At 37.1% G+C, this 22,987-nt stretch overlaps 10 protein-coding genes across 10 annotated transcripts; 5 read left to right on the forward strand and 5 right to left on the reverse strand.

Annotated features, from left to right (window-relative positions):
* Positions 1-2,922: 2,922 nt before the first annotated feature.
* Positions 2,923-3,449, reverse strand: LOC137922685 (chorion class A protein L11-like). The gene is made up of 2 exons (XM_068765711.1): positions 3,399-3,449; positions 2,923-3,285 (listed from the first exon to the last, which is right to left on the reverse strand). The coding sequence occupies exons 1-2, from the start codon at positions 3,447-3,449 to the stop codon at positions 2,923-2,925; spliced, it is 414 nt and encodes a 137-aa protein (XP_068621812.1).
* Positions 3,450-5,019: 1,570 nt separating this feature from the next.
* Positions 5,020-5,639, forward strand: LOC137923019 (chorion class B protein PC10-like). Its single transcript, XM_068766141.1, has 2 exons — positions 5,020-5,070; positions 5,157-5,639. Exons 1-2 carry the CDS (start codon positions 5,020-5,022, stop codon positions 5,637-5,639), a joined length of 534 nt encoding a protein of 177 aa, XP_068622242.1.
* Positions 5,640-7,378: 1,739 nt separating this feature from the next.
* LOC137923020 (chorion class A protein Ld2/Ld41-like) lies at positions 7,379-7,799 on the reverse strand. Its single transcript, XM_068766142.1, has 2 exons — positions 7,749-7,799; positions 7,379-7,600 (listed from the first exon to the last, which is right to left on the reverse strand). The coding sequence occupies exons 1-2, from the start codon at positions 7,797-7,799 to the stop codon at positions 7,379-7,381; spliced, it is 273 nt and encodes a 90-aa protein (XP_068622243.1).
* A 2,041-nt stretch (positions 7,800-9,840) lies between these two features.
* LOC137923021 (chorion class B protein PC10-like) lies at positions 9,841-10,476 on the forward strand. The gene is made up of 2 exons (XM_068766143.1): positions 9,841-9,891; positions 9,994-10,476. Exons 1-2 carry the CDS (start codon positions 9,841-9,843, stop codon positions 10,474-10,476), a joined length of 534 nt encoding a protein of 177 aa, XP_068622244.1.
* Positions 10,477-12,781: 2,305 nt separating this feature from the next.
* LOC137922829 (chorion class A protein L11-like) lies at positions 12,782-13,315 on the reverse strand. Its single transcript, XM_068765915.1, has 2 exons — positions 13,265-13,315; positions 12,782-13,144 (listed from the first exon to the last, which is right to left on the reverse strand). The coding sequence occupies exons 1-2, from the start codon at positions 13,313-13,315 to the stop codon at positions 12,782-12,784; spliced, it is 414 nt and encodes a 137-aa protein (XP_068622016.1).
* A 949-nt stretch (positions 13,316-14,264) lies between these two features.
* Positions 14,265-14,884, forward strand: LOC137923024 (chorion class B protein PC10-like). Its single transcript, XM_068766145.1, has 2 exons — positions 14,265-14,315; positions 14,402-14,884. Exons 1-2 carry the CDS (start codon positions 14,265-14,267, stop codon positions 14,882-14,884), a joined length of 534 nt encoding a protein of 177 aa, XP_068622246.1.
* Positions 14,885-16,591: 1,707 nt separating this feature from the next.
* On the reverse strand, positions 16,592-17,128 carry LOC137922817 (chorion class A protein L11-like). Its single transcript, XM_068765897.1, has 2 exons — positions 17,078-17,128; positions 16,592-16,954 (listed from the first exon to the last, which is right to left on the reverse strand). Exons 1-2 carry the CDS (start codon positions 17,126-17,128, stop codon positions 16,592-16,594), a joined length of 414 nt encoding a protein of 137 aa, XP_068621998.1.
* Positions 17,129-17,719: 591 nt separating this feature from the next.
* On the forward strand, positions 17,720-18,338 carry LOC137923025 (chorion class B protein PC10-like). Its single transcript, XM_068766146.1, has 2 exons — positions 17,720-17,770; positions 17,856-18,338. The coding sequence occupies exons 1-2, from the start codon at positions 17,720-17,722 to the stop codon at positions 18,336-18,338; spliced, it is 534 nt and encodes a 177-aa protein (XP_068622247.1).
* Positions 18,339-20,679: 2,341 nt separating this feature from the next.
* LOC137922852 (chorion class A protein L11-like) lies at positions 20,680-21,191 on the reverse strand. The gene is made up of 2 exons (XM_068765943.1): positions 21,141-21,191; positions 20,680-21,042 (listed from the first exon to the last, which is right to left on the reverse strand). The coding sequence occupies exons 1-2, from the start codon at positions 21,189-21,191 to the stop codon at positions 20,680-20,682; spliced, it is 414 nt and encodes a 137-aa protein (XP_068622044.1).
* A 751-nt stretch (positions 21,192-21,942) lies between these two features.
* LOC137923026 (chorion class B protein PC10-like) lies at positions 21,943-22,556 on the forward strand. Its single transcript, XM_068766148.1, has 2 exons — positions 21,943-21,993; positions 22,080-22,556. The coding sequence occupies exons 1-2, from the start codon at positions 21,943-21,945 to the stop codon at positions 22,554-22,556; spliced, it is 528 nt and encodes a 175-aa protein (XP_068622249.1).
* Positions 22,557-22,987: the final 431 nt, after the last annotated feature.

Below are 22,987 nucleotides of genomic sequence, written 5' to 3' on the forward strand. Positions count from 1 at the left end.
AAACTTTTGTATTATAAGAGAAAACGTAAATATTAAAACCTTCATAACTATATATATATATTTAACTTAGATTGAAGGTACCGTAGCCAAGAATAAGAATCAAGTAGTAGTAGCCTGTACACTGAGATTTGGAATCATATACCGTGGGTTCGATTTCTGGGATGCAATATTATGTAATTCACACTTAGAGCATTGATTATACAGGACTGCCAATGCTCTCAATCAAATATCTTCTACGTATCATAATACCACATTGCGATCGCCAACCCATCTGCCAAGCGTTCCCATTGTGGTATATCCCCCATAGACATCTTTAGGCACCGTGGCAGCAACTGTAGTAGATGGCACCGGCGAGACACAAAGTTTCGTTAACGATTTGATACAAGTAATTAGTGCAAAAATGTTTAGGATACAAATGGTTTCATATATGTAATATTAAAAAATATATATTGTCAATTTCAATTTTATTAAAATTGATTTTAACTATTTTTTATCATTATCATTATTATTTTCAGTCGTAATACTTCCTCTAGGAAGCGGCTTGCATCCGGCGTCTTACAATGATCTTTACAAAGTTGCTCGTACACCTTTTTTTAATGTCGTATGCTGCGCTTGTAAATGCGTGGTCTCTACTCCCGAACCTTATTGGACTTGCAATGTCAGTTATATACGAGAGACTATCAAAACAGTTTTATGAAATCTCTTCCATTCAGTGTCCATTCAGTGTCTTTCATTTTTAAAATCAAGCGACCTATTCACTTGTCAATGAAAATTTTAGCTCCGTAAGCTCGTTTTTAATTTTAGGCAAAAAGACGAAGTCAAATGTTGCAAAAATGAGGCTGTTTTGCAAATGAGTCATTAGCAAGGGTTACCTTGGTGGATACAAGAAAATTGTAGCGAAGTGTACGAACGTGTTGAGGATTTCAAGTTTATAGAAGTGCTACAAAATTATTATAAAAATAAATAACAAGCTCTCAGCGTTTTATATATAAAACATTTTGTTCCAAAAACTTTCTAAGTGGTCCGAGACATAATGTACCACCATTAGATGGTAGAGTATGATTTAAGATTAAGTTGTCCAAGTTCGCTTATAGTTTAAATTTTTATACTATGTAGTAAATTGTTTTAAGTATTAAAATAATACTATATATACATTTATATATATGTTCCATGTCTTTATCTTTTAATAGCGATATTTATTTGCAAACAAATTTTACAGTCAATCAAACGGCACGGAGCTGTTTAAAATTTTTTTTTAAACTTTTTATAAATAAATGTAATTAATTCGTAACTCAACGTACTACATTAGACTAGTCTTTATGTTTGATACTTCGTTGCTAACTTGCGTTATATTCTCGTGTGAAGTTATTTACCGTTGAATTTTAAGTTATTAATTCAAAAGTTTTGTGTATTGTTTAAAAATTATTCACATGCATTTAAACTTTTGTATTTTCCAGTAATAATTAAGCCAATTTTTTTTGTAGACACCACATCCGCAGCCTCCGATAGTACAGCCGGCGATGGCTGGCCGTAGCTGATACCGGCGGCGAGACCGTGGCCTTATTATTAAATGAATAGTGATTTATGAACTTAAAAATATTTTCGATGAAAATACTATCATTAAAGAATCCGTGAATTTTAATACTTTAAGAATTTCTAACAGGACATAGCAAAATAAATCAAAACTTTGGAGGAGTAAAATGATTAAATATAAGCAGATTAAGCTTATCAAAAATCAACTTCAGTCGAGTAACATACGAATTACAGTCTCGTCTTCCTGAAAAAAAAAACAGAAAACGGTACGCGTATTATCTCGAAGTTAGCAACCTTCGTTAACCTTACACAAGAAGATGGCCACATGTTAAACCATAAGCTCGTCGCTCGACAGAGGGACGGACAAACCTCTGTAATCATTGGAAACTTTCTTAGTATTCATTACCGCGATATTTTTTTTCTTTGCTGCGGGAGCAACATTCAAGAAAATTTGCCTATATAACCTTTAGGGAACCAGTTCGCCAATTTTCTACGCAGAGCACCTGATTTCCGCTAACATGTCTTTACAAGCTGCTGTTCCGAAGAAAAGTTTATAAAGGCAACATATTTGTGAGTAACAATTAAAACAGGCAATACAAATCATTTGCACTCTCTGTCTCTTTGTCTGTCATTAGCAGTGGTAGCCCAGCGATAGAGGACTGAGAATCGCGATCGTAAGTCTCGGATTCCATTCCCGGATACTGTCCTATAAATAATTTACACTTTGTGTATAAATTGTATAGGATTGCCTCTGTGCACAAGTTTCCAGAGGATGAGCAGCCTCTGCGTACCATAGTACCACACTGCGTACCAAGCGTGGCGATTATGGTATATCCCTCCATAGATATCTTTTGGGGACACCTTTGCATTGCAGTGGGCGTGTATGGGCTGAAACTATGATGAATATTCTATCTAAAATAACCTAATCTCTAAATTCTTTTGTTTAGTATAATTTTTTTTGTATAAGTTACTTTACGATTCAACGTTTCTATGCATCTTATTTTATGGATATTTACGATCAAAATATAGAGACATGAGACAAGAAACTGACGAAATTTGTCGGAAGATTTTACACTTTGATTATTAAATAATCGTACTATCGGAAACTTGGCCTAATCTAAACTAATAATAAAGCATTCACAGCACAGAGCTTACTTATGACAAGTATGTTATATATCGTAGCGACCACTATATTAGTTCTGATTAAAATTGAAGGTAGAATTTGAGTACAGATAATTTTTTCTCGGCAGTCGGCATCGCGGTAGTTTCCTGCAAAGCAAACCGACTAACAGGATATTAGAAAAAAATACTTAATAAAATACAAAAAAATTTTTGGATGAAATAAATTTTATTTAGTGTTCTTCTTGAACGAAATTTCAATCACTCTTTTCAATACATGTAGGCACCGCCGCAACCACAGCCGCCAGCGCAACGTCCTGCTATGGAGACAACGCCACCAGCCGGCACATCTCCTCCGAATCTGACAGCACCAAGAATCGGCACTTGTCCTTCAACCAGAGTGGTACCGGCGACGCCCATCTCGCCAGCGACTGCAATGTCACCAACGCCGGAGCCTCCGTAAGCTGGGCCAGCGAATACCTCTGGAGCAGCGAGTCCGTATCCGAAACCGAGACCAGGTCCGTAACCGAATTCAGTTGCTAGGCCGGGTCCGTATCCGAGTCCGTATTCGCCGGCCCATCCTGGTGCGTACCCAAGGCCGAATCCGGCTCCACGACATTCACTATAGACGTTCTGGAAAATTGCAAAATATATTTTTTTCTCTAAATATATGGTCTTAAAAATAAAAATAGAATTCGATATATATTCCTGAAAATTAGATTTGAATATAGAATGATAAAGCTTACCTGAATCAAGCAAGCTTGAACGCAAAGAAGCAAGAAGGCGAATGGAGACATGACTAAGAATTAGTTTCAAGCTGCTTGAGTTTAGAATGCTTGTAACATGGAGTGTGTTCTTTATATATATAATGAACTTCCAATCAACAAAAAATAATTTCGCAATGTTATATTACAATACGTGATGCAGTACACAGAATAAAGAAATCGACAAAGTACAAAACATGTTACGCGAGAATACTTTAGGTTCTAATTTGTTAAAATAATGTAACATAAATAAAAGTTATTTATATATAAATAACTTCGGAAAGACATATTCAAATTGAATGGATTATATCTCATTGATGACAAGGGTTGTACCTACCCGTTTGGATGATAAATGCCTCAGACCTGACATGAAAAATTTAAACAAACTCAGCGAAACATATTTTTGAAAAGACTGAATTAAATATTCAATAAACATTAAAATAGCTTGGAGGCTTATTCTCAAGGTACGCTATTTTATATTAAGTAATTTACAGTTTAGAAACTATAGTGCACAGATGTTCATTTATATATTTTTATTTTATTTAAGAACAGGAGCTTTTCATAATTATCAAGAATTTTATGTAATATATACGATATTACAAATTGAATATTAAATTATTTTTTTATTTATATTATACATATCAATCACACTTTCTGGGAAATGCATAATGTTATTCTGAACATGCAAGCCTTCAAGGCCACTTAAATTAAAGTAAACGTATTTATACTTTTAAAAAGACTACCAGCCGGGATATCAGTATTAGAGTAGTTTCGGTTTTTTCATCCATATATGTATGTGTAAAGAAAAAGTTTTAAATAATTATTAATATTTAAAAAGTCATTTTCTTTCGGACAATGCCAAGTGTCCTTTTGAGTTTTTTTTTCCTTTAACGGTACATTTACGACTTTAGAAGTTCCACCACATGCCTTGATAAGAAATGGTGGATGAAACTCCAGCAACTCCTTGATTATTAACATGTAGGAACTCGCTTGGTATTTTTAAATATCTTCTGATGATTTAATAATGTTAAAATTGTATCACTCTCGACTTAGACCTGTTTTGCGGCAGAATTTTTAATTTTTAACATGTTGTTTATTACCTCATATTAAGAAATATTATGATTTATCATTCATGTGCTAAATATTTATTTTCTCTGGTTTATTTATTCTTTATTGTAAATAAAAAAAACAGTATAACCAGGATGTATGACTTTAAATAAAAATATAACGAATTTGAGAAATATAATTTGCGCCGCAGAGGTACAAAGAAATAATGGAAAAGGTAGTTTAGGACGTACAAAATAAAATTTTATTATTTTTATCACAAGGTATTTTCGAATATTTTATTATTTTTTGTCACACGAGAAAGTTTAATATAAATTTAAGCAGACATCGGTTTTACGTATATAAAAACATTTAATATTTTTGTAACAATTTTCATTGTGCATCGCACTGTCACGTATCTGTATTCTTATGTTAACAAAAGCCGATATTTTTGTATTGCTTAATATACTTACAATTCATTTGATTTACAAAAGAATACACTATATAAACCATACGAAGTAATAAAATTTTATATTTGTTTTAAAGAAGCAAAGCCAACATGACCGCCAAGGCAATCATTCTTTTCTGCGCTCAAGCGTTTTTGGTTCAGGTATGTATGTCGAAGTTTGCTATATTTAGATTCAGAGAGTGGCTTATATTTATGACGGTGTATTAATAATTTCCTTTCTCGTTCAGACCATTTCTGCTTACTGCGGCGGATGGGGTGCAGAGTTGGCTTATGACGCTCCCTTGATGGCTGCTGCTCCCTTCGGTGCCGCCGCTCCCTGGGCTGGCTATGGAGCCGGCTGCGGTCTTGCTGCCGTGCCAACATCCAGCGGTGGCGGCTTCGCTGTGTCTAGCGCTTCCCCCATCCCGCCCGTCGGCCTGTCCGTGCTCTCAGAGAACGAGATCGGAGGTATCTTGGCCGTCGGCGGCGAGCTGCCTTTCCTGGGTACCGTCGGACTGGAGGGTGCGCTGCCTACCGCTGGTGCCGGTGCCGTCTCCTACGGCTGCGGCGACGGTGCCGTGGGCATGATCAGCGAAGACATCGCCGGTCTCGGCTGGGGCTACCCCGCCGCTGCTGGCTTGGGATACGGCCCCGGTCTCGCCGCCAGTATCGGCTACGGCCCCGCCATCGCCGGCCGCGCTTTCGGAGGCTGCGGATGTGGTGTCTACTAAAAAACTACTTTTGACCAAATGTTATGTGAAAATAAAAAAGTCTAATTGCATTATCATTTTTTTTTAATGGAAGTTCAAAAAGTATTTTTCATAATATTTAAGTTTTAATAACATGTATCGATTACAAACTTCCTTGTATGAAATTATTTGAGCTGCCTTTACTGCAAATCATATATACAAACATAAATATTAGTATCGAGTTACCTTCCGCAAAAGAGAGAGAAAGGGAATGTTGCGTTTGTCGTTTTCATTTCACGTATCGATTTATTAAATGTTTATTTTAAAAGAACATCCATTTTAAAAAGATTGAAATTGGTTCCTTATTCAATTTACATTTTTCGAATAATTCCTGACTACCATATGTTATATTTATTCTCAGAAATATTTGATATCTGCCTAATCCCTCTTAGACCGTGTGTTGAAAACCTTGTTTAAAAATTCCATATATGAAAATGTTTTGAAAAAAATATTTCTGAAGCATAGAACGAAAGAAGAATTATATTCTAGTCTTAATTAAAATTAATATAGGCAAGATATTATAAGGTTGCTTATAATTGCATCTTGACTCAGCTACGTACTGCTTATCTATATATACAGATTACTTCGTACTATATCCCTGATTGTAAATGGGAAGTCAAGTTATTTGTACTTTTGTCATTTTATAACCGTCCGTTATTGCACGCAATCGTGAATAAATTGAGATTTGTAAATAAAATACATAAACATAGAAGAAATAAAATTAACGTAGTATACTATCTGTATTATAATAACATTTTAATATTGTGTTTTCCTATATTTTGCCGACAGTAGGTCACAGCGGAGGACTTTCACTTCCTCTATCTATTGACAGCGCATTTTCTTTTTGAGTTATCTTCATTTGTCACGGTTTCTTGTTCTTTTAATGTATTCACGAAACCAAATGTCTAAAGCGAAAAATGCTTAGTCTATCTCCACGCGCTTTTTGCCTATTTTACTGCAAAATATGACCATTCCATAAGGTAGCTAAATTCAAAATACTGCGTAACCCTTTTTGTAAGAGAGTAAAACTCTGTATGTCTACAATAAGTGTATGTACTTGACTAAATAATCGAACACTTAATTTTTATTTTTATATATATATATATTTATATATATATATATATAAAAATATATACATATATTGATGTTATGCAGCGAAATCCTTTTATGATGCCTACTTTAAGAAATAGGTTATGCCTTATCCGCGTCTAGAAAAGCTTACAAAAATTTGTGAAAATGTTAACTTTTATAATTATTACTCAGACAGAAAGAATTATTAAATTTGGTGGAAGTCAATAAAAAATAAAATAGTTAAGTCATACGAAAAAAAACGTTACTAATATTTTACACAATTTTACATTTGTCACTTCATCGTCGGGTCACGAAATTACGTTTATTTCTAACTTCCAATTTAGTATTAAAAAATAGGTGACTTTTGAAATATTTATTTATTATATATGATTCAAAATGCTCCTGATCACTTTCTGTTACTTGTCAGATTTTTTGCTTATTAAATTGTAACAAAAAAACGAGAAAACTCATAATTGTAAACATATTTGTTATTTTTAAGAATTAAAAGAGTAAATAAATTCATAAGATGCATTTGATACTTGGTTTTATTCATTCAAAATTACTATTATTATGTAATAACGTTTCAGTACATGTAAGGGCCGTTGCAACCGCAACCGCCGGCACAGCGTCCAGCGATGGAGACAACGCCGCTAGCCGGGACATCTCCTCCGAACAGCACCGGGGATCAGCACTTGGCCTTCGACCAGAGTGGTACCGGCCACGCCCATCTCGCCTGCGATCGCAATATCTCCGACGCCGGAACCGCCGTAAGCTGGGCCAGCGAATACCTCTGGAGCAGCGAGTCCATATCCGAAGCCAAGGCCAGTCCATCCAAGGCCGAGTCCGGCTCCGCGACATTCGCTATACACATTCTGTAAAAATTTTAATAATTTATTTTATTTGTTTAATTGTTCATGAAAGTAAAAATTCAAATATAATATTTATGTTTCAACTGATTTGTAAATTTGTATTGACAGATTTATTTTAAACTAAACTCGGAAAGAAGGTTATAAAGCTTACCTGGATCAAGCAAGCTTGAACGCATAGCAACAAGAAGGCGAATAGAGACATGGCTAAGGATTTTCAGACTGTAGGAATTCAGAGTGATTGTAACTTGAAATGAGCTCTTTGTATATAATGAACATCTATTCAACTAATAACAATTTCACATTTAAATGTTATACGTGATACTATGCAGGATTAGTAAACTATCATCGTACAAAGGAGCTACTCATGAATAATTTAGCTAATTTGTTAAGAATAATTTTATTATGTTTTTATCGATATGTTGTGGAAACTAATAACTTTGAAAAAAGAATGCTTTTTTTTCTAAAAGTGGTCTTTTGTTCTATAGCAGAGGACTATAAAAAAGACTTAGGATCTTATTACTGAAATCTTGATAAGATAAACAGACCAACTTTTAATGATAGTAACTTTCAGCAGCATAGCAATAAATAAATCTTTAATAATAGAAATACTTTAAGCTACACATGAAAGCCTTTGCGAAAGGCGAATAAAGTACTCGGTTAATGTTACTTTCCCTTTCAAGATTTGAAGTTATCAAAATTTTTATTAGAGATCCATCAGGAAGGGTGTGGCGCTAGTTTTGAAGAACCACTTAGTCATCGTCATGCCGTCGTCGTACCCTAGAGTTCCCGATTGGCTCCATATTTTTTTAAATAAAAATTACTGGCATTTATTTTCTTTGTGAAGCTGCCCAAGTACTCCTTCAAATCATGTTTTATTTTCCTGTATCTAACCTTACAAGCTCTCTTGGGAGCCTTGCCTCAGGCCATTACAGATAGTTATTCCATGATAACACCACTTACTTGTAACATCAAGGTTTCGTTTACATAAAGTTGATACAGTTTGCTTTTTCTCTGTTGATGTTAATGCTGTTAGCCTTAAGGCTTTTACAGCTTCATCGGTGCTGAGTTCACAGAGCGGAAGGGTCCGTGAACTAGAAGTTGATACATCCTTTTTGGGACAAGGTATACGATTCTATAATAAAATGCCTGAAGCAATATATAAATATTGTAGCTTATATATATTAAAAGTTATACGATATTAAGGATTATGTAGGAGATAGATAGAAGTGCTTGGGATTAATACCATGCTGAAATTAACGTGATAAATAGACAGTTTATACCAATATAAATTTTAAAATTGATGTTAAAAGTGTGAATATCGAGTTTCTTGCCAGGTTCTTGTCAATAAATTCAATGTTCCGAATGTGGCAGTAGTCTATGTATAAATACAAATTTGAATTTACATTGTATCAATGTATTGACTTTCTTAGAATGCTTAGAAAATTTATTTCATAAACTGTTTTATAGTGTTGCTGGTAGCATGGAACCAAGAAAGGGAACATTGACCAGGTAGTCATTTGCCACAACGACTGAACGATCCGTTTGGTAATCTTATTGTTACCTTGCGAATATTTACACCTAACATTATTATTACTTTGAAAAGCCTAGACAATGGGAGAAGTGGTAGAAACAACTCTGGCATTACTTCATTAAGGAAGATGTCTGTTCTTTAACGGTATCATATTTCGTAATCGGCTGTCCCTAATAACGTGTGACCTGGCTATGAAGCTTTTTAATTTCGTTCATAATAAGGTTCTGGTAGAATATGGTCACATTATCAAAAATGTCGGGGACGTTTCACAGTCACAAAAGTAAAAAAAAATCCCTCGCTGCTTACGTCACTTTATAAATCCAAAATAAGAGTCTCTTGACTCAATAATTTTTTTGCGGTGTTTCGTATTTATTGTTAAGAACTAACTTATAGCGTATAATATTCGACAGCTTGACATTTTTTTACTGTCATCGTGTTATATCTGTGTAAATTCTAAATATAGCATATTTTTATTTATTTCAACATTATGTCAATAAAGAATTGTAATAATTAAATGTATAAAAATCGTTACAAATTATTTGTAACGATTTTTAACGTTTCGTATTGCCACGTATATGTATTCAGTTTTAGTTTACACACTTTAGTTAATATAAGAATTGTCGTTGCCCAATATGTGTTGATGTAGTAAAGATTTACACAAGCCGCACGAACCAATTACACTTTACAATTGTTTTAAAGAAGCAAAGTCAACATGACCGCCAAGGCAATCGTACTTTTCTGCGCTCAAGCGTTTTTGGTCCAGGTATGTAGTTTGAACGTTGCTGTAGTTCGAATCACAAAATCGTTTTTTTTTTTTTTATGAAGGTTAAAGTAAATATTATTATATTTTTCCTTTTTTATGCAGAGTATCACTGCTTACTGCGGCGGATTGGGTGCCGGATTGGCTTATGAGGCTCCCTTGATGGCCGCCGCTCCCTTCGGCGCCGCCGCTCCCTGGACTGGCTATGGAGCCGGCTGCGGACTAGCTGCCGTTCCAACATCCAGCGGTGGTGGCTTCGCTGTGTCAAGTGCTTCCCCCATCCCGCCCGTCGGTCTGTCCGTGCTCTCAGAGAACGAGATCGGAGGTATCTTGGCTGTCGGCGGCGAGCTGCCTTTCCTGGGTACTGTTGGTCTGGAGGGTGCACTGCCTACCGCCGGTGCTGGTGCCGTCTCCTACGGCTGCGGCGACGGTGCCGTGGGCATGATCAGCGAAGACATCGCCGGCACCGCCTGGGGCTACCCCGCCGCCGCTGGCTTGGGATACGGCCCCGGTCTCGCCGCCGGTATCGGCTACGGTCCCGCCATCGCCGGCCGCGCTTTCGGAGGCTGCGGATGCGGTGTCTACTGAAAAACTACTTTTGACCAAATGTTATGTGAAAATAAAATATTCTAATTGCATTTTCATATTTTATTTCAATGAAAGTTCCAAGTGTTATTTCAATCTGTAAGTTTTAATGTCATCTATTGACTAATTTTTTTCATAAGAAACCATTGGAGCTGACGTAATTTGAACGTAAAATATTATAGCAGTACCAACAATTGCAGCCTTTACTCAGCTACATTCTGCTTCGGCGGCGATGCTGTTGGTATTGCTACACGGAGAAGAAGGCTATCATGTCTTAGGCTCGTTAGTTCTGAAACATGTCAAGTAAACTAGATTTATTTTTCTATTATTCAGTAAAATAACCCGTACCGTGTTACTAAAAAATTGAAAATAGGAAAAATATGTAAGTTTCAACATTTGTCAATACGCTCGTAGCTCGAAGTATCACCCATACTGCTCTTTAAAGACAAAACACAATTTAGAATTTAGGCATATAGATAAGTACTCCTATAATTCAATAACTCTGTAATTTTTATATGAATTATCTTAACAGTAACAGCTTCCTTTTCTTCTGATGACTTTGCAAAAATGCATGCCCAGAGCTACAATATCTGTCCCCTAGGACTATGATTAGATAGTAAGTAAAAGACTACGATTACGTGTTTTTAAACTGCGGTCTCTCAGGCAAACACGGTGATATTAGAGTAAGCGGAGGAAAAGTATATAAAAGTGGACCTTGTCTTCAACAGGCTAAAGGATAGAAAGAACAACCAGAATATTTGTACATTTACGAATAAGGAAGCTCGTTAGGAAATTAACCTTTTAAAAATCGAATGCAATCTTTTATGAAAGAGTTGTAGAACACACGCACGATGACATATGCACGAAGGCAGCAGCTATACACGTGTAAGTGTATAGTGTCATGAATGTGTAGGGATGGCAGCAAGGATCACTCAGCAACCTACGATACGGATCCTACCTCGGATTGCGCTCGCTGTTTGCGGAGCCGATGGTGGAAAGTCGCCTCGGAAACAAATCGTACGCTTTTGTGTGCGACGTGTCGTAGGTGGAGTGGATTATGTGGTAGTGGCATCAACGCTTGCAGTGTTTTGAGTGACTAGCGTGTGTGGTGTAACGCTCGGGCTGTGAAAACACTTAGAAGGGGTCGGTGAGGATGTCTTTATGACTTTCTTCCCGATCTTAAGGGTCGTGCGGGGGGAATAGCCAGATGCGTTTGAAGTTTGTGGAGAAACAGTCTATTTACGGTATCTATTCTAAAGTATCAAAGCGGTGTTTTAGTTCTAATAAGTCATCGGGTATAGTCCGAGAGAGCGCCAATGAACTTTTGTTTGACTATCCTCCGGTTAGAGCCTTCGGTGGCTGACTGAAGGTGATTAACAAAGAACGATGTTGTTAAGTTTTAATATATAGTAGTAGTTCCAAGTTTAAAAATTATTTTTCTTACTACATTATCATTACGATATTAACTCTACACTTATTGATAGGTATTAAATAATTACCCTAAATATACACATTTACTTACATGTACATTTATAAATAAATCTTTTTTTTTATTTACATAACAATAATCTCTGCACTTTTGTTCTAATGTTGTTGACTGTCGCCAATTTAGCATTTATAATTTCATACAAATATCTGATTATTTAAAGCTGATACTAAGCAAAAATAACTTTATCTATGTATGAACGAAAACACTTTTTAAAATTTAATGGTAAATTTAATATTTTTTATTTAATTTCTCTTTTACATTTTTTTTAATATTATCAAAATAATTGCAACTCGCTGATCCCGCATGTCACTATAATTATACTGTCGCGGGAAAGAAGCTTGTGAAACTACTCGTAATTTTGTCTATATGTATATTTAGAACTAATTTGTATTTGTTCATAGTCCCTTTAAAGGGAGAAAGAACTTTCACTTGAAACCATATATTAATGGTGTTCTTTTTAATTAAACTGTTTTGAGCTAGAAAAAAAAAACTTTCTTTCAAAGCTTACATAGATTTTTTTCATAGAATTCATTATATGAAATATACTCGTATATTACGTGACACGCATTACTAACGAGTTTTTTTCATAATTTATTACTAGTTATTTTTATGTTATCTCTTACAAGGAAACCACAGCCTAGCATTTTTAATAATCGATAGGTAGTCAGAGCATAAAAAATTGTCTATTAAATTATACCCTCCACAACATAATATATCATATTTGTTTACGGTTTATATTTGAAAAATAAAAGAAGGGAAATAAAATCATATAGTGCGTTTAATGTCGGGTTTCATTGATAATGGTCACGTAGTTACTTTTCAGTACATGTAAGGACCGTTGCAACCGCAGCCGCCGGCGCAGCGTCCGGCGATGGAGACAACGCCGCCAGCCGGGACATCTCCTCCGAATCTGACAGCACCGAGAATCGGCACTTGTCCTTCGACCAGAGTGGTACCGGCTACGCCCATCTCGCCAGCGACTGCGATGTCACCGACGCCGGAGCCGCCGTAAGCCGGGCCAGCGAATACCTCTGGAGCAGCGAGTCCATATCCGAAGCCAAGGCCAGGTCCGTAGCCGAATTCAGTGGCTAAGCCGGGTCCGTATCCAAGTCCGCATTCGCCGGCCCATCCTGGTGCATATCCAAGGCCGAATCCGGCTCCACGACATTCACTGTAGACGTTCTGGAAAATTGAAAAATAAAATTATGTTTTTTCTCTGAATATATGGTTTAGAAAATTAAAATTGAATTGTCGTTATATTTTGCTGAAAATTGGATTTGAATATAGAATGATAAAGCTTACCTGGATCAAGCAAGCTTGAACACAGAGCAACAAGAAGGCGAATGGAGACATGGCTGAGAATTGTTTTCCGACTGTACGAGTTCAGAGTGATTGTAACATGAAGCGTGCCCTTTATATATTAAAAATATACCGTCTACCAAAAGTTATTTCAAAACAAAATATTACAATACGTGATACTATACACAGAATTAAGTATGGCACAAAAGAAGAAAATAATTACTCATGAATGTTTTAAGTTATGTAATTTACAACGTGAACACAATCCGGAAAAAAATATATTTTTATAATCATTTACAATTCAGATTGTTTTGGTTTATTTATATTTAACTTTTTGCATCCTTAAAAGAAATTTTTTAAACGAGTTAAAGAAGTATGTAAATGTAGACTCTGTTTCTATAGCAGAGCTTTGGAACCAATACCTCTATACAGTTAAAGTTAAAATTATTTAAGACCTAGGTGCTGTTTAGTTTCATTGCCTAATGGAAATACCAAGTTAAAAAACAGCCCTTAAGTTTTTTTAAAGTGGTGGAACAAGTGGCCAACTAGATAGTTATAAGTTGTAGTTTTAAGATTAAAAGCCAGGACGTTTAAGTTAGTGGAGCAATTTTAGGAAGTTAATTTTAACCCAAGTCCCAGTATCGCAAGAAAAAGTTTAAGACTCGATACTTTTTTGCCGTGGACAGTGGTCATGACTAATTTATGAAACAATAATGAATAGCTAATTTCTTTATTGCTAAGCATGTTTTCGCTCCGATTGTTAAAATAGTAATTTTAGTAGAAAACTTGTTTTGTATCAATAAAGTAGTTAAATATTTTTTTTGTAACAATTCTTATTGCATTTCTTATTGTCACGTAAATGTTTATTCTTTATATTAACAATAGCGAGGATACTGTAGATTTCTTAATAATATCACATAGCTGTCTGTTGTGTAGGCTTGCACTATAAAAACAATATGAACGTAGTCAAAAATTATATTTGTTTTAAAGAAGGAAAGCCGACATGACCGCCAAAGCAATCATTCTTTTCTGCGCTCAAGCGTTTTTAGTTCAGGTATATACTTTAAAGTTTGCTATATTTCGAATTAGAGAGTTGCTTGTATTTATGATGGTATATTAAAAATTATGTTTTTTTTTCAGAGCATCTCTGCTTACTGCGGGGGATGGGGTGCCGAGTTTGCTTATGACGCTCCTTTGATGGCTGCCGCTCCCTTCGGCGCCGCCGCTCCCTGGGCTGGCTATGGAGCCGGCTGCGGACTAGCTGCCGTGCCAACATCCAGCGGTGGTGGCTTCGCTGTGTCTAGCGCTTCTCCCATCCCGCCCGTCGGCCTGTCCGTGCTTTCAGAGAACGAGATTGGAGGTATCTTGGCCGTCGGCGGCGAGCTGCCTTTCCTGGGCACCGTCGGACTGGAAGGCGCTCTACCTACCGCTGGTGCCGGTGGCGTCTCCTACGGCTGCGGCGACGGTGCCGTGGGCATGATCAGCGAAGAAATCGCTGGCCCTGCCTGGGGCTACCCCGCCGCCGCCGGCTTGGGATACGGCCCTGGTCTCGCCGCCGGTTTCGGCTACGGTCCCGCCATCGCTGGCCGTGCCTTCGGAGGCTGCGGATGCGGTGTCTACTAACACGATTGATCTCTACAAATTATTTTCAAATTAAAACCAAAGTCAACTATAATAACACCGCTTTAATTTTTTACCTGAGTTAGCACTATTTCAGGAATCTCGAGCAATTTTTTAAAAAAAATAGTTATTTGTGAACTACGTCTCAGACCTTTTCAACTTTTTAATGAAACCTTTTTGTCAGTTCTTGAAAACAAACACAGGCTATTTAAAAATCATTGTTACCAGTACAAGCGCAAATAAGATAATTACATAAAAATTAAGATTTAAGATATGTCTATTTTAAGAAGAAATCAGGCTTTCTTTTTGTATTTTAAATTTATATACGATAAAATAATAATGTCTTAAAATACCTGAAGTAAAATTTTATGTAGAATATACAAGGTTTTAATAAATTATTCGATAATAATCTCCGAGCGATAATTTAAAATCGTAATACCTACCCCTAGGTAAGTTATGTTTGTTTAGTTAGGTAGATGATGATGCTCTATTAAAACCTATTTTAAAGGAGCATAATCATCTACATTCAATTCTGCCACAGTTATTTCCTTACTGGACATAGGTATAACCCCTCTCCCTCCCATAGACTTCTTATAGTACTTTTTGGAGGCACCGGATACCGAATGTCTTCTGACGTCATCTGTCAACTTTTTGGGTGAAAGTCTACACTGCACTTGCCAGTCTGTAATCTCCATTCTGGAAAGAATATCCTGGAACTTATAGGCTGCCGCGGCTACATGGCCGGCAAGCCACATGGCTTGCCCACTGCTCGAACGCTACCTAGTTAAGTAAGATTCGATGATTGTCCTCTTTTTCAAATTAGGAATTATCTGGTATGACAGTTTGATAGGTACACATACAAGTAAATAAATAATATACAAGAATCAAAAACGCAACTGATATAGGGCTAAGCATAACATGGGTGTCTTACATTTATTAATATTTATTCTAAGATCCATCCGTTACATAATTCGATTGAGGTCTTCAAGCATCGGGTTGAGTTCCTCCATTGACTTTGCGATGCTTTTAATTCCTTAACTTTTAAATCAAGCAACTTTATTTCAAACCAAATTCGTAGTAAAGTGAAAACAGTTATAGGATCAAAGATTAAGAGAGCTGCCTGAATTTTGAGACCCGGTTAACTAACTACTGTACTGTTTTATAAAATATATGTTTACAGACAAAAGTTTTATACATATACTTTTAATCTTCTTATTACATATAAGTTTACCAATAATATTTTAACTATTTTTTAATGTGATGAGAATTTTTATTTGCAATGTATGTCAATGTACAAACGGCTGCTTGAAATAAAAACTAGGTATAAATTAAAACGCAACGCTTCGTTACAGAACACAATGGTTAGACGGAATCTTGCAGACGAAATTCAATTTTACTCTTTCTAAAACTCTTTCTTGCAAAACCTTTTATACCAAAAACGTGTAAGTGTAACAATTGTACGGACTCAAAATAGAGAACAAATGATTCAAAACATCTGTAATACTTGATCATGGCTCTGGGAATTAATGACATTTTGATTTTTACTCGTTACGAATTGTTTAGTTTTAATGTAAGTATAATAACAACCAAGATGGCAGCTTTCAGTGCAATATGTCGCTATTGGGATGAGTGAACATAATTACGAAAATAAAAAATATTTTAGATTTACTTAGTTTTATTTAGTATTATTCTCGATTCAAATTAGTGTTTTCAATACAGGTAGGCACCGCCGCAACCGCAGCCGCCGGCGCAACGTCCTGCGATAGAGACAACACCGCCAGCCGGGACATCTCCTCCGAATCTGACAGCACCGAGAATCGGCACTTGTCCTTCGACCAGGGTGGTACCGGCCACGCCCATCTCGCCAGCGACTGCAATGTCACCAACACCGGAGCCTCCGTAAGCCGGGCCGGCGAGGGCTGCTGGTGCAGCGAGACCATATCCGAAGCCGAGACCAGGTCCGTAACCGAATTCAGTTGCTAATCCAGGTCCGTATCCGAGACCGCATTCGCCGGCCCAACCTGGTCCGTATCCAAGACCGAGTCCAGCTCCACGACATTCACTGTACGCGTTCTGGAAAATAAGGGCATGAAATTTTATTTTGCCTCTCAACAATCAAAGAGAAATTCAATTACTTAAGATGGATCTATTATTTTTGTTGATGTTTTTTTATATATACAAAGTGGCAGAGCTTACCTGGATCAAGCAAGCTTGAACGCAGAGCAGCAAGAAGGCGAATGGAGACATGGCTGAGAATAGTTTTCAGACTGCACGAGTTCAGAGTGATTGTAACATGAAGCGTGCCCTTTATATATAATAAAAATCCTGTCAATAAAAACATATTTTGTTGCAAAATATTACGATAATTGAATAAAACGTGACACTGTTCACAGAATAAAAAAGTTCTCAAATGCTAAGAACTCAACGATTCTTTCTGTTATACTACTTGATTTTTTGTTAAATTTCCTGATAAATATTAACATGATTTTCATGAATACAAAACTTGCAATATATTAAGAAAAGTAAATTGTATCGGACTACAACGAATTTTTGATAAAAAAATCAAGTAAAAAAATATGAAATTTCTGGATTTCAGTAGCTTAACATTTAATTCGTACTGTTTTACATCTATGTATATTTCAGTTTTGTTATTGCGTTTATCAAAGAAATTTTTATTGTATTACTTTTTGTCACGTATACGTTTTATTACATTGACCAGAAGCTGTGCTTCAGGTTGCTCAATGTTCTTACAATAGTTGTCGGTGTACAAAGGTTTGCAGTATAAAAACTATACGAAACAATTAAATGTCACACTTGTTTTATAGAAACAAAGACAACATGACCGCCAAGGCAATTATTCTTTTCTGCGCTCAAGCGTTATTGGTTCAGGTATGTTCTTCAAAGTTTGTTATATTCTGCATTAAAGAGTTGCACATATTTATGATGGTATATTAAAATTTAGTTTTTTTTTCAGAGCATCTCTGCTTACTGCGGCGGATGGGGTGCCGAGTTGGCCTATGATGCTCCTTTGATGGCTGCCGCTCCCTTCGGCGCCGCCGCTCCTTGGGCTGGCTATGGAGCCGGCTGCGGACTAGCTGCCGTGCCAACATCTAGCGGTGGTGGCTTCGCTGTGTCTAGCGCTTCTCCCATCCCGCCCGTCGGCCTGTCCGTGCTCTCAGAGAACGAGATCGGAGGTATCTTGGCCGTCGGCGGCGAGCTGCCTTTCCTGAGCACCGTCGGTCTAGAGGGTGCTCTGCCTACCGCTGGTGCTGGTGCCGTCTCCTACGGCTGCGGTGACGGTGCCGTGGGCATGATCAGCGAAGACCTCGCCGGCCCCGCCTGGGGCTATCCCGCCGCCGCTGGCTTGGGATACGGCCCCGGTCTCGCCGCCGGTATCGGCAACGGTCCCGCCATCGCCGGCCGCGCCTTCGGAGGTTGCGGATGTGGAGTCTACTAGAAAATCTAGTTTAATCATTTTTAAAAATACAGAAGTTTAAATACACGACACGCTTACTTTTTTTTTAAACATTATAACCCTTTATTTTTCAAATGAACATATTGAAGATTTAATTGAACTCAAATTTTCTTAGCAACACAATGCCAGCTATTAAACTAATATCTCCACAGAGACTACCGTAATATTTGAACGTTTTATTATAAATACTAGTCATATCCATAATATTTTTTTTTTCAAAAGAGTAAAAGGTAAAGTAAAATTTTGAAAAGCCACCCAACTTTTAACTGTTTGTAGCAAGAAAGTGTTGCAATTCAGAATTGTGTGTATCTTTTATTCCGTAATAAAAACCAGAGGTTTTTTTGTCACTAGAAGAATAACATTTTCCCAAGAATAACGACGTTTGTCGTGTTTAAAGAAGTTTTGTATTTAATTAGTTTTATGTTTAGTTTATTTTAATTATTTCGGATTTAGGTTTTTTGTAACAAACCGCTATGTAAAAGTGAGGAAAGCAATGCCTTTACAGAAAATCATATTTAATAGATGGGCCTGAAAGCATTGCAATCTTTTCTCAAACTTCGGTTAGCTAATTTGTCGTAGTTAGAACTCGATATGGTACACCTTATACCGTTCACAATAAGGTGCTCTCCCAACAATACTATTCTTAGCATATATGTATCCGGGTGGTCTCTCTGTGTTAAAACAGAATCTAGACTTATCAATAAATAAGATCTCTTTTGTATAACATCCCATTTTAGATGTGGAAGAGTAAAATAGAATCTAGTTTTCACACGACCTGCGGCGAGCAAAATGCTTCCGGCGAACAATAGGCGGAATCATATAACTTTAATCTTCGTCATACCTCTAAAGAATTCATAATGCGATTTCAATGGAAACTGCGTACAGAAAATCTGTACCTTTTTTGTGATCTTAAGTCTCATAAAGAAAGAAACTTGAGCACACGTAATGTTTGAATCGTTTTAATGTAACAATTTTCAATAAACAATAAAACTTGGTACTAATAAGTATTCATTTTTGGTAATATAAATCAAGTATAAAAATATACTTTTTAGAACCGGGAGAAAATATGTTACTTTTTTCATTAGCCGAGTGCTAATGTCTATAATTAAAACCTAACCTTCCATAACTTTATTTTGTTTGTGTTGGCTTTATGAGTGAAGTCTTCTAGATATTCAAAATACTCCATGGGATTCTCTGAGGACTCTACTCACTTACATCTCATTAACGATCGTCTGCTACGCTGATGGGAGGGGCCCCGATATTTCCCTTGAGAACTTTTTATGTCACAATCTTTCACGTCGTACTATTTTGAATAGTCATGTCAATCCATTGTCCTCCTCAGAGTCACTGAAGCTGGTGGGGGTTTACAGTCCCCACGATTCCAACCTCACTCCAATCAAATAATGTAAAGCCCATATTTAGTCCTTAATACATTTTAACGGTTATTTCACTGTAAAAAACATAAAAAGTACATCCGCTTTTCATTTACTCATATTGTGCACGATTTTTTCGCTTGTGCTGCTAGGCCAAGGCAAAAGTACCGCGAAATACCACTTTTATTCTTTTTGCAAGTCACCAGTACACAAAATGATTTTTTTTTAATTATTATTTCATTATTTTCAATTTATTTATATTCACAACTTATGTTACAACGATAAGATATGATTTACGAAGATTGGTTACTTTCAATTCTAATTCCTCATACCATCATAATTTCATTAAAGCCAATTTTCACTAATAACCTCGTTTTGAAAACAAAACAAAGTCTTCAACTGTTCATCACGTTAATTTGTTTCCATTGATAAATGTTTAATGTCATTGCTCTGTTTCAAAACAGGTAGGTAGAGACTGCCACAAACGCAGTCGCTGGCGCAGCGTCTGGCAATGGAAATAACATGCCAGCAGAACTGTTCTGTTTATTTGAGATTTGTCATTTTTAAATCTATCGCATTAATGACAGCAATAGCCTAGACAGTTTTTAAATATCTTTTTATATTTCCGACGGCCATTGGGGCCTAAAAGTTCTTAAATGAGCATTAATATCCAGTATACGCATCGTGAGTAGCCCCTTCCCCTCTTGGTGGACGGACGACATTGTCATGGTAACGAAAAGTCGCTGGATACGACTGGTCATATGGTTGTGGCCTAAGCCTTGCATAGGGTGTCTATAGGCTGACATGAAGACGATAATGATTATGTGTATTAAAATTTACCCATTAAATGAAGAAATATGTTCATGATAATAAAAAAGTAAATACATTCATATGCAGCATGTAATTATAGCTTTATTCGGAGAAAATTACTTTGATCACATAGTTACTTTTCAGTATATGTAAGGGCCGTTGCAACCGCAGCCGCCGGCGCAGCGTCCAGCGATGGAGACAACGCCGCCAGCCGGGACATCTCCTCCGAATCTGACAGCACCGAGAATCGGCACTTGACCTTCGACCAGAGTGGTACCAGCGACGCCCATCTCCCCAGCGACCGCAATGTCACCGATGCCGGAACCTCCGTATGCTGGGCCTTCGAAAGCCGCAGGAGCAGCGAGACCATATCCGAAGCCAAGACCAGGTCCGTAACCGAATTCAGTGGCTAAACCAGGTCCGTATCCAAGTCCGTATTCGCCGGCCCATCCAGGTCCGTAACCGAGGCCGAGCCCGAGTCCACGACATTCGCTATACACGTTCTGCAAAATTTGAAGCAATTATTTATCTTGTTCTTTGTTTATCTAGGAGTGTCATAAATCAATTTAATAATCAAATTTATTAAGATGACAAAGCTTACCTGGATCAAGCAAGCTTGAACGCAGAGCAGAAAGAAAGTAAATGGAGACATGACTGAATTGTTTTCCGACTGTACGAGTTCAGAGTGATTTTAACATAAAGTGAACCCTTTATATATAATGAACATCCACTCAACAGAAAATAATTTCGTAACAAAATGTATAATACGTGATAATTTATACAAGAACCAAGAAATACTCATTCTAAAGAAATTAAAAACTTATGAATACTTTTAGCGACTTTTTCTTAAATAAGTAAGTTTTTGTATTTGAAATAAATAGATTTTCTGTTTTTCTTATAACTTTGAAGTTGACTGTTAAGTCACTAGTCTTATTTGTAATCGATTATTAATAATTAATTTGTTAAAATCCAGCAATTAAACATATATCATGTCATCTATTTTCAGAAGCAAATTAGCACGTTGTAACGGAATACATCGAATTTTCTTTATCAAAATCAAGCAAAAAAACTCAATCTTTACGTCGTTCAGTAGTTTGGGATTTCATTCAAACCGTTTTACATGGTTGTTAATTTCTCTTTTTGTTATTGTGGGCATCCAAAAAACATTACAACAAATTTTCTAGCATAGAGTCTTGTTTTGCGTCAAAAGTTAAATAAAATAATTTTTGTAACTGTTTTTTAATATTAGTCTTTGTCACGTACATGCATTATTACTTTAACCAGAAGCTGTGCTTCAGATTGCTCAATGTTCTCACAATAGCTGTCGATTTACAAATGTTTGCAGTATAAAAATTATACGAACTAATTAAATGTCACACTTGTTTTAGAGAAACAAAGCCAACATGACTGCCAAGACAATCGTTCTTTTCTGCGCTCAAGCGTTTTTGGTTCAGGTATGTACTACGAAATTTGCTATATTTCACATTGGAGAGTTGCTTATATTTATAACGATATAATAAAATTTTGTTTTTTTGTTCAGACCATCTCAGCTTACTGCGGCGGATGGGGTGCTGAGTTGGCTTATGACGCTCCTTTGATGGCCGCCGCTCCCTTCGGCGCCGCCGCTCCCTGGGCTGGCTACGGAGCCGGTTGCGGACTAGCTGCCGTGCCAACATCCAGCGGTGGTGGCTTCGCTGTGTCTAGCGCTTCCCCCATTCCGCCCGTCGGCCTGTCCGTGCTCTCAGAGAACGAGATCGGAGGTATCTTGGCCGTCGGCGGCGAGCTGCCTTTCCTGGGCACCGTTGGTCTGGAGGGTGCGCTGCCTACCGCTGGTGCTGGTGCCGTCTCATACGGCTGCGGCGACGGTGCCGTGGGTATGATCAGCGAAGACATCGCCGCTCCCGCCTGGGGCTACCCCGCCGCTGCTGGCTTTGGATACGGCCCCGGTCTCGCCGCCGGTATCGGCTACGGCCCCGCCGGCCGTGCTTTCGGAGGTTGCGGATGCGGTGTCTACTGAACTGATTACTTCTGACCAAACGATATTTGCAAATTAAAACTTCTATATGGATCAACGTAACTCTTTTCAATTCTTTTCTGTGGTATATAATTTTGAGTTTAGTAATTTGCAATACTAACTGAAACATTAAATGAGTCATATGTATGAAGAAAAGCTCCATACTTTTGCACTAAATTGATATTTGGTACCTCTCCATCAGGCAATTACGGGTTTATTTCGAGTTTTCCATTAAACACTAATCAAGAGTATATACAAACATATGTACATGTGTCATTGATACTTTAGATTATTTCTCTTTGCACATTTTCACATTTAGTAATTTATATAGATTATTATGATCTGCTCATCAACTAGCCTCCAAAAGATGGGCAACAGCACTCTCTGTGTACCATAATGCCATACTGCTATCTTCAACCCGCTTGCCAAGCGTG

The sequence above is a fragment of the Battus philenor genome, unplaced genomic scaffold (assembly GCF_028537555.1).
Source record: "Battus philenor isolate CCGP_79_NKW_IND1 unplaced genomic scaffold, ilBatPhil1.0.hap1 SCAF_20, whole genome shotgun sequence".
Taxonomy (NCBI): Eukaryota; Metazoa; Arthropoda; class Insecta; order Lepidoptera; family Papilionidae; genus Battus; species Battus philenor.